The sequence below is a fragment of the Austrofundulus limnaeus genome, unplaced genomic scaffold (assembly GCF_001266775.1).
Source record: "Austrofundulus limnaeus strain Quisiro unplaced genomic scaffold, Austrofundulus_limnaeus-1.0 Scaffold111, whole genome shotgun sequence".
In the NCBI taxonomy this organism is placed as follows: Eukaryota; Metazoa; Chordata; class Actinopteri; order Cyprinodontiformes; family Rivulidae; genus Austrofundulus; species Austrofundulus limnaeus.
Window position 1 is genome coordinate 884,306 of NW_013952513.1, and position 11,352 is coordinate 895,657.

Below are 11,352 nucleotides of genomic sequence, written 5' to 3' on the forward strand. Positions count from 1 at the left end.
CTGTAAATAAAGCAAAGCCACTTCCTCGTCCGACATTAAACAGAGCCCGACAGAGGAGGGAGGGGCGGGGAGGCTCTTGCCATGAAGCGCTTCAAGAGCTGACCTGCGTCTGACCTCAAAGTGCACAAGCTTCCAACTTCAGCGTTGGCTGCGATTTTGAAGCTGAAATCGCGTTCGGTGTGAATGCAGCATTAGTCTGAGCCACTATTCTGCATGTTTGACTTCTTTCTCTGCTTTAGCACACCTGAATCAAGGATTAAATCACTTCTTCAGGTTTTGCAGAAGCCTCTCTTTCACCCATTCATTCCCATCAGGTGTGTTAAAATAGAGGAACCTCTAAAACCTGCTGGATTGTGGACCTCAAGGACCAGTATTGGACACACCTTTGATTTAGAGCAAACACATGTTGGTGGAATGATTGCAGTGTTGCTAAATGAATGATTTTAAATGTAATGATAGTTCCTCGTCTCTTCTTGCAGCACTTTTCAGACAGACATGGCAGAGACTCCTGGGGCGGAGGCTACGACAAGCGCATGAACACGAGGTTAGGTTCACACCCAAGTCAAAGCTAAGCTGTATAAACCTTTAATCAGATTTTTCTGTAAGTAAAATATATTTATTTTTTAAGGGAGGGTGGCCGTGACTGGGACTCCGGTCGGAAGATGGATGGAGACAGACCATGGCAAGGTAGCTATACCTCTGATGTTCATATTTAATTAAAGAAGTTAGAGAAAATAAACCCTGAATTGGAGCATTGTACCTCATTGAGAAACAGAAGTTAATATAAACAAGAGGTGGGAATAAAATCTAGTTTTTAAATGTGTCACAATGTGGGCTTGATGGATTCCAAACTGAGCTGCTGGTTAAAGAGAGTTAATGGAGAAATGTTGCTTCATTTGTTGCAATAGAGTTGCCATAGATTACTGTAGTGTTTTCACATTTTTAAAAACTTTTTATTCATTGTACCCCAGATAATGTACGTCTGTAAATAGTAGTTGATAGTCTTGTATTTAGTAATTGGTTTAAATTTGCAGTTATAAACACAATGCTAATCACATTAACCTTCTATTACATTTTTAATGTAAAGTTAGCATCTACACTAATTGTTAGTCAGCAGCCTGTGATTAATTCTTTGTGATACATTGTGAACTCTTTATTAGGCATAAAGTAAATAAATCTGTGTTTGTGTAAAAGAAGTCATAGTCACTCAAGTTTCCAAATAATTAAAAGGTATTCATAAATTTTTATGATCCCACACAGACATAAATTGTAATTGAATTTGAAGCACTTTAAAGAGTCCCACTCCCTGTATAATCCACTAAGTGGCAGCAAATAGTAAGTTGTGTTATTTTGTTTTGAACAGGCAGAGACAGCGGTATCCCGGGTCAGAGCCACATGACACGTGGAGGAATGGCAGGGTGAGTTTTAAATTACGTCTTATATTTTAAATTTTATCTTAACGTGATGTTATAAGAGCTGCCACCTGATGCTTGTTTCCTGTCCTGCAGTCGTGGAAGCTACATGAACACAGGAACCTCTCAGTCTCTCTCTGGAGGTCCGAACAGACAGAACCAGATGATGCAGGGCAGCGGGATGCAGGGCGGAGCTTTCGGGCGGCGCTACTGATCATTTTTGATCTGTGATGTTTAGATTGTTTCAAGTGGTTGATAACTCAGACTTAACTGTTTTTGTACTTTTTTTGTTACAATCCTTCAAAATGCATTTTTTTTTATCTTGTAATGTAGTGATCTTCTGTCCAAGTGTTTATCATTTTGTTTAGGCTTTTTTGTTCAACTAGACCATTCTGTGAATCTTCCCTTTTCTCAGCTCTTCTGATATCAGATGTTTGTTAGACAGTTCATGGACCTCAGCACCAGTCTGCTTCCTGCATCATCTCGTCAGAAACTTTTTGAAGTTTCTGTTCTTATTAGAGGAGAGTTTGCTTCATTTATTTTGTTCAGAACCTCCTCGATGTCCTTCTCTTCAAATCTTAATTTTTATTTTCTTTTTTTCAGAGGATGACAATGATTTTAAATTAAAGTCACATGTTGGATTCTTCAAAACTACATTTTTTTAATTCTAAAATGTACTGTATGCTAAGCTGAGTGTTTTTTTTTTTAGTTTTGATGATTACTCTTCAGTTGACAGTGTTTTATTTTAATATGTTGTTCAGCTCAGAACAGCTGGTGTCTTGTAAAACCACTGTGTGAAGTTAAAATAAATAATTTTTCATCTTATTTTTAGTTCACGTTCCGAAAAACAAGTTCTGACTTTGTTAAAATGGCAACCATTAAACCTCTGTCGTATTACAGTTTATCCTTTGAAACAAATACACTGTAAATATGTTGCATCAGATATTTGTCTCTATCTGAAGTTTGAGTTTAAGATGGACAGAAATGTCTAATGTGAAGAACTTTCAGCAGGTTAATGTAGGAACTTCTCTAAATAAAGTTTCTTTTAGTAGTTTAACAAACCACTTGTCTCTTAAACTACTTAGCTGCTGTGTGGAAAAAGTAACATAAGTAAAATAAGTAATAACAGGTATATGTGACTGAAATAAAACCAGGTGGAGTTTCACTCAAGTTTTGCGACGAATAGATTAACAGATCAAGACAAACTTTCTTTGTAAATCAGACAGTTTGCAATGAAGATCTGGCAACAATAAAAACATCAGTAATCATGGGATAAACTGTAACCAAAAATGCATTTGTTTACCACCAACAAATACACAGGGTTCCTGCGGATCCTTAAAGGCTTAAAAGTTGTTTAATTCAATAAAAAAATAAGGCCTTAAAATGTCTTAATCATTCCCAGGTTTCAAAAATGTTAACACATTGTAGGTAGGATGATTGTAATTCACCCCAAGGGATGCACCGATGTGAAAATTTTAGCCGATAACGATATTCCGATATTGCCATCTCTGCCGATAACCGATATTTGCCATTATTACACAAACACAAGTTATTTATGTACAAATACGCACAGTTATTCTTGGCTGTGCAGCATCATCATGACCAACCAACTCCCCTCCCAAAACAAAACTAAAAAGTGAGAAATCAATATATTGGCCCAGTTTTACTTATTGGACCAATATCATTATGCTAAAAAATGACCAACATCGACCGATACTGAAGTTAATGCAGATATACAATGCATCCCCAGTCTGAAATATTAAAATAATTTGTAACTTTTATTTTTGGAAAAAATTTACAGAATGTCTTTTGTGTTAAACATTTGGGTAAAAATGTCACTAACTGGGTTCTATTTCTATTTGTGTTTATTGTAACGGTGGTCTTCAATTTCATTTCAAGTGGCATTAAAGAGGTCTTAAAAAGTCTTAAATTTAATTTGTCTTGAGCTGTAGGAACCCTGACACATCAAACTTCTGAAAAGCATCATGTTTTAAGTTGACAAAGCAACAGGAAGGAGATTATTTGGCTTCATATTCAGCTGAAATTGTAAGTAATGAAGGATTTAAATCTAGAAGTTGAATGATGTCATCACTTTTAAAATATATTTACAGGAAACAAAAATAAAGAAGTGTTGAGGTTCCTGGAAAAACTTAACAAAGATACTTTTGGGAAGGTATGTTTGTTTTGACTGTAGTTCTACGAAATATTAAAATAACTGAATATAATAATAATAACAGTAAATATTAAGTGTGAAAATTTTGCAAATCACTTTATTTTTAATAAAAAAAAATATTTTGACTTACCATAATATTCACATCTGACCTCTGCACATCATTGCACATTATAAGGTGCTGTCAGCTCAGTAAGAACTTCAAGCTATCAATATTTTTTTCCTTTTAATACAGAACTTTGTCTTCATTTAGTCACATCTATTACACACTGCAAGTTCTTTTTTTAAAAAAGAGTTCCTGTTTTCCCACTCAAACAATCATTATTCATCAGTAAGTGGTGGAAATGATATAAAATGTCACTGATATTTTCAGGCTATTTATATCAATTTAAATAAGAAGGTTCCTCTTAAAAAATACAAAATAAACTATAAAGCGTGAATCATTTGACTGATGATGAACATGTTGAAGTTCTTAATTTTGGTTTCATTTTTAAAGTGATTATGTGCTTTTATTAAATAAAATAAGATGATATAAGATTACAATTTGTTCCACAATTTTCCAAAATTTTACAATTTTTTCCTTTTTTAGCTTAGTATATGAGCCTTATTACTCGCACAAACATAGACGCTTAAAGTTTATCATGTTCAAATCATCATTAATAGATTAAAATTTGCTTTAAATTAGGTCAAAACTCAATGACAACAAAATACCTTTTTTTCCTTTTTAAATTCATACCACTAGGGGGCTCTGTGTGTCAGTAATGAACATACAGCTGGCTGATTTTGCTTCTTGATGATTTTTTTTACAGTCAATAAGTAACACGTTCAACCTAAATGTTAAAAAGTGCAAGAAAAATCATGAGGCTTGAAGTTTTAAGTGAGTCCAGCATCCAGACTGTGAAAAGGCTGCAGATGTAGAAAAGAACAGGAGATCTGGACGTGAGAAATTGTCAGAAGGAATAAAACCGTGGGGCCCTCCTTTCTCTCTCTCTCTCTCTCTGAGACGACCACCACTCCCAACTCCAAACATCCCACCAGATGTAGGAGAGCTCCGAGACACACACCAGCCGGACCCTCAGAGAAGCTGAGGGGAGGCCTCAGAGGTTTGTGTGTGCAGGGAAGAGTCACGCTGAGGGCGGCGTGTAAGAAGAGGACACCCCCCCACACACCCCACTGCTCCTCTGCCTCGCCCCCTCACTGTGAAACATCATTTACCCAAATTCCTGTCCTCTGCAAGATGATTGCTTTCTCTGATCTGAGCTGTCCTTCAACAGAACGTTTCCCCACATGTCTAAAACCTCTAATAAATTACCAGTCTACTGAATAAAGTAGTTTCACATTTTAACACTGTTCTGTTTGTTCTTGATCTGCCAAATAAATCAGACCACAGGACTGTTTATGTTACAACTAGTTCGTGTCTATTAAATATCACTTTAAGAGGTAAATAATCACATGTTGGTGCAAATGTTTAAGTCTAAGATCTAAGTTCATGACATGAATTTAAATCTTTAAAATAAGATTTTGCACAACTTCATGCAAGATCCCAGAAGGTCATGCTCAGAGTATATGTTATAGACGACTCTCGGCTACTACTGTGTCAAATTTTAGCTCAGTAACTTTAAAATGGACTGAATTCTAACAGTTTGTATGTTTTTTAAGCTCAGTTAGCTGTGGGAGCATAGGCAGTATAGGCTGAGGGCATCATCCAACTGGAGGGCACCACAAACGTACAAAAAAACAAACAAAAAAAAAACCAAACAAACAACAACAACCCAAAACAACGTTTTATCAGAGTATAGTTGATTGAACCTCTAGAATAATCCCTGGTTACTCGGATTTATGAAGGCAAATTGGAATGTGGGTTTCTCAGCCTGCTTTGTTACTTCATGAGGTTATTTGGTGCAGAGGAAGTTTTGTGATAAAAGTATCATGATGCAGTCAAGACTAACGACTGGTGCTCAGTGTGTAAACAGAAAACAAAATAAGGATAACGGAAGTTTCATTTATGATTTCAGATAAAGTCTTCATAAAATGCTGATTTTGTATTATTTCATTAATCCCAAGAATTTAGTAAAATGCAGAGTTTTAAGAAGATCTTTTACAAAATCTTCCAAAGGGGTATACCTCTGCACCCCCCCCCCCACCCCACACACACACACAGCTGCTCGTTAACATGAACAGGTGTCTCTCATTGCTGTCAGCAGATGTTGGCAGGTATGCGGTCGGCATTCTGTTTCAAATCATACGGTTAAATATTTTAACTGGACAACCTGGTTTCTAAAAATAAAAAAAATATCAAAGACAAAACTATTTAATTTGATAAATTGGCAGTGAGATTTAGAAAACTGCCCAGCACGCTAAATTGGCTAGGGCATCTCAAATCAGGTTGGCTCTGAAAGTTAATCAGCTGTAGATGTGAATTTAGTGATTATTTCATGAAAGTGTCATTCAATTCTGTAGTGGTTCATGAGATATTTTGCTAACAGACAGACAGACAGACAGACAGACAGACAGACAGACAGACAGACAGACAGACAGACAGACAGACAGACAGACAGACAGACAGACAGNAGACAGACAGACAGACAGACAGACAGACAGACAGACAGACAGACAGACAGACAGACAGACAGACAGACAGAGCGTAAACTACAAATAGCGACAAAATTTGGAAAAAAAAGATCTTGTAGAAACTGTTCGCTCTCAAAAATGTTTCAGCTTCTAAGCAAAGTGTAGGTAAAAATCCAAAACTAACAGATTTATCACCTTTTTTTGTTTGTTTTGTTTTACTTGGCTTTGGCAGCCATCTTGAATTGAATCAAATCCATAGGGTAGTTGTGGATAAAAGTTACATTCAATAATACAAATTGTCTGCAAGTTAAAAAGAAATCCTCCAGTGTTTATCCAAATGAACTGGACCTGGTATTTTTTTCATTGTCTGGATTCTGGATTGGTTTTTGTTTTCTCATCCCAACATCTTTTGCAGCTCATTTTTTAAAAATCCAACAGGCCGGTTTATGGCCGTCATTTAATCTTTTCAACAAAGCTGATCTTGTTTCCTGAAGTGATCACACGTAGAGCTGCTGCAGGTAAATTCAAACCCTCCGCAGGGATCAGAGCTGCACACAGTTCTACACGTGAGAAAGAAGCAAACCAGATAGAAATATCTTATCAAACAGCAGGTCGTCGCTGCTGTTTTATTGCTTTTTCAGGTCTGGAACATGATCCCCCCGTGTCCATCGTGTTACTGTAGTCAGAGAGGCTACAGACCTGAGACCACCACAGGAGGATCCACGGAGATCTTTCCTGCCAGCTGAGGCAAAACAAAGCTGAGACAACATCCTTATTTTGTTTCAGCTGAGGTGGAGTTCAGGAAGAGACGGAGCGCTGCATATATCTGCTGCAAAGACAAAAAAAGAAACAAACAAAACTCATGAATAGAAACATAACTACACAGTGGCTGCAAATTCTACTGTATTTACAAGAAGCTGCAAATAAACAGCACAGAAAGTAAGGAAATGTGTGTTTGGTAGATTATTTCCTTGTTGTAACAATGCTTTTTGACAATAACATTTCTGCTGTTGGAAAGCCTGTTAATTTCCCCTTTAAATGCCACATTTGTAAGAAACATGCATTTGTGGGATGAGCAGTAGAGCTGAGTATGTTGGTTGCACACATGAAAAATGGACCAAATCTTCTCTGTCGAACAGCCTATTTTGCTGTTGCTGTTAACACTTATTTTGAGCTTCTGGTCCCTCCAGGTGCTGCTAATCAGGTGTAAGATCAAGGCTGTCAAACTCATTTTTCAGGAAGAGCCACATGCATTATGGTTTAATTTTGATTAAACACGAAACGTCACGTTCTTCGTCTCATTGCTACGACTGAGCGCCGCTAACAAAAAATAACTGAGCTCTACATGGTATTTCCTGCACAGAAACAGGTTTAACACCTCCTCTTATAAACACAGAAAAGTATTACGTGACTGTCTAAATGTGAAATAAATGATGTAGAAATACTATTAAAAGTAAAAGTAAGAGAGTTTTACTAACTGTTGAGTTGTGGTGAGTAGCTGCCATCTTGATTTCTGAAACTCTCCCACTTTCCCCACAGGACATTCCCACTGGAGGGGCATTCCAGCTTAAATTTATGACATTGAAGTGGGAGATTCCTTCTTCCCAGTACAACTGGGCCACAGCAGAAATATTTGGTGAAAATACAAAATAAATTAAAATGTTACCTGACAAACTTTGCTGGCTATGAGCTACTTTTTAACCTTGTGCACCTCCACCTCATTTTACTAGTAAAGTAATTGACTAATTATGTAATTAATTAAAATTAATTAACAAATTAATTATGTAATTAATTACTAAGTAATTATGTAGTTTATGATCAATGCTGACTTTAAACAGTATAAGACACTAAGACATTAATACATACTGGATTTGAAGTTTTTGAGGGCCACATAAAATGTAGTGGCGGGCCACATTTGGCCCATGGGCCTTGAGTTTGACATGCTCCAAACCCAGTTTTCCTTTCTTTTTTTCCCTACATCATTATAAAATTATCTCTTTTTTTAAAGACACACACAAGTACAGAGTATAAAATCTTTTCCCTTGATTTGAACAGTTTTAAATAAGTTCAAAAGTTCAAATCGGGGTCATCTGTGGACTCCAAACCCAAGCAGTGACAAACATTAAAAAGAACAAAGCCTGCTCGTGTTGGTTCAGGTTTTTTGCTCCGAACCTTCCAGCTGCTCACGCAGCACACACAGACATCACGGCACGCAGTTTGAAAGAGATAAATGATGCAAACGATGTCTCCTGCCCACCGCGGCGCTTCCACTGTGACCTTCAGACAATCTGAGTCGTCAAAGTAAACCTCCTGTAAAAAAAAACAAAACAAAAAAATCTTTGCAAGGTAAAGCTGCAGGTAGAAGTAATTTTTTTCAATTCACCTTAAAGTTTTAACTCAGGTTTAAGTTGACTTTGTAGATATTTTACATTAGCTGTAAAAGGACAGAATTACATTTGTCCACTTGTGGAATGTCTGCCTCCCAAACTGCTGGCACCCTTTGGAGCAGATGAAATCGAACAGTTGTGAAAGCTCCTCTTGCTCCTAAGTTGGGACATGGGTGACAGCTTGAGAAACTCCAGCCAGACCAGACTGCACGCACACAAACACACACACAGCGTCTCCTTGAAACAGCCCCAACCTTGACGTGACCAGCTGCCGCCGTGGATCCGGGCCTCCGTTCAGGCCTCTGATGTGCCGAGCTCCACAGCCGAGCCATCTGCACATGTGCTAAACTGCACGCTTAATCGATACGTGTGAGCATGTGTGCAAGCATTTCAAATATGTTTAAGTATTTGTGAGCTGAACAGTGGGAGCTGTGTGGAACCCGACATACACATTGACAACAGATGTGTTTTGCAGCAACACATGTGCAGCTGGCAACTCCATACTTTCCTTTGTTTAGCTTGATGGCAAAAAAAATTGAGCACATTTTGAATTTGTTTGCAGGAACAGATCTCAGAAATGTAACAACTAGTTGTCCCATTCTTGTCTAGGATTCTAGCTGTTCAACAATTCTGGGTCTTCTTACCTAAGTTTTTCATCTCCTAGGCTGGCGCAGCAAAGGTTTTCAACAGCTGAGAGAAGTCTGGATTGCAGCTCTTCTAATATGAAGCTACAGTCAGAGGTTTAGCATCGACTTGCTAAAATATAAGACTTTCTGTGAAAAAGATGTTCAGCTGAGAGCAAAACATAATCTAAAAGCTTTATATACTATACTGTACTGATAGTGCTTTTCCAGGAGTAAGCTGCCTATGCTAGAGGAACTAATGCACCCCCATACCATCAGAGAGGCAGGCTGATACAGGCTGAATGGCCTCGCCTCTATTTAGCATGGAGGACATAGTGTTCATATGGTTTAAAAAAAAAAGGGAAATCAAATTTTGATTTGTCTGACCCCTCAAGTTTTCCACGTTACCTCGGTCCATTTTAAATGAGCTTTGGTTCAGAGAAGGCAACAGTGTTTTTTTTTCTTTGCATGATGGAGCTTTAACCAGCATTTGTGGAAGTGTTTCTGAGCCCATGGCCATAACAATATCAGACCTGTTTAAATGCCTGGCATTCTGTTGTTTTATATATTGTAACTTAAAAATAATATAAACTTGGCACAAAAAGTAAGGAAATGTGTGTTTGGTAGATTATTTCCTTGTTGTAACAATGCTTCTTTGTCATAGTCTGGGTTTTTATGCTTTGGTTTTTTTCTAGGTGTTTCAGTGTTTCCCTGTGTACCTCTGCCCAGCAGTCCCACACATGCTCACCTGTTTCCCCTTGTGTCTCCTCCAGGTGTTCCTCGTTTGTCCTCATTAGTTTGTCTTTATATTCTGTGTTCAGTCTGCGTCCGATCGTTGTGCTGTGTGTTCCAGCCTGAAGGGTTTTCATGTCTTCTGAGGTTTTTACTTATTTTCTTTGCCACGCCACATCAAGTGAGTTTTTTTCAGCTGCCTTGTCAGCATTTTGCTTTATTAAAAACTTTGTTTTTTTTGCACCTGAACTGGGTCGATCCTGTGCTTTAAACCTGTCATTCTTGGCAATACGTCTTACACCAGGCACCTGATTGGCGGTACTAGAAGCTTTGCAAATTTCTCAGCTCTGCTCATCCCACAAATGCATGTTCCTTACAAATGTGCAGTGGTTGGCACAGATAACCAAACAGTTTACTTCACTGACCTCTAATTAGCTAAGAAATAATCTTAGCTTTGCTAATGCTAAACATCTAGTGGAAGCTAGCAACTAAGACGGTTAGTAGGACTGACACAAACCTGTTGTTAGTTTTCCCTTGGTTTAATTTAAAGATGAGTGGGATCAGATGTGGCAAATCTGCCAACCCAAACCAGACTTTTAGCCCTGTCAAGTTAAACACTTTCAGAATAAAAGTATTTCCTTGATTGAGTTTGTATTTTTACAAATACAACAGATAGCAAATACTTTCACTATAATTTTTATGTGTAGTCAAATTTTGTATTCATTATTTAAATATAGTTAATTTTTATGCATTTAGTTTGAAGCTAGCTGCTAAAGATGCTACATGCACACGTGTTTTATAGTTGTTGTTTTTTAAATTTCAGGATAGATGGTCTAAAAAATGGAGGTTTAACACTTGTGAATTTTTTTTTAGCAGACTTGGAGCCAATATATCGGATGGTAATCGGTATCAAGTTAGCAAAAAAGCTAAACTGCTAATTGAGAAGCTAGTTTAGCTTTCACTAGCGGGCTATTGGAGCTGTGCCCACCACTGCAAATGTGGCACCTTTTAAAAGGGAAATTAACAGGCTTTATAAGATTTATTGCTGAAAAGCATCGTTACAACAAAGAAATACCAAACTTTTTTTTTTTTTACTTTTGATGCTGTTTATATATATATCTTTAAATATTTTAATCACACAATGGAAATGTTTACTACATTCTATTGTAAAAAAAAAAAATCTTTTTTCATTTTACACAACATCCCAACCATTTTTTTAGAATCAGCGTATAATCTGTTGCAGTATGACACACACTTTGAGCCTCAAAGAAGTAAAACAATTAAAACATTTTAATTTTATTTTCACTCAAAAGCTGCAGAAATGTCATGTAAACACCACAACTCAAATGTAACTAGTTTCCAAGTAATGTTCTGCCTGCAAAGCTGGTTCATCTTCTTTAAAGGGATAGTTGTATATGTTTTAGGACACACACACACACACACACACACACACACAC

General features: G+C 37.2%; 1 protein-coding gene across 1 annotated transcript in view; it reads left to right on the forward strand.

Annotated features, from left to right (window-relative positions):
- safb (scaffold attachment factor B) overlaps window positions 1-2,469 on the forward strand; it is a 12,528-nt gene extending 10,059 nt beyond the window's left edge. Inside the window, exons 18-21 of the mRNA XM_014014202.1 lie at window positions 480-544; window positions 629-687; window positions 1,364-1,418; window positions 1,509-2,469. Coding sequence (XP_013869656.1) covers window positions 480-544; window positions 629-687; window positions 1,364-1,418; window positions 1,509-1,626 — 297 coding nt within the window. The 3' untranslated portion in view covers window positions 1,627-2,469. The remainder of the gene's footprint in view (window positions 1-479; window positions 545-628; window positions 688-1,363; window positions 1,419-1,508) is intronic.
- Window positions 2,470-11,352: the final 8,883 nt, after the last annotated feature.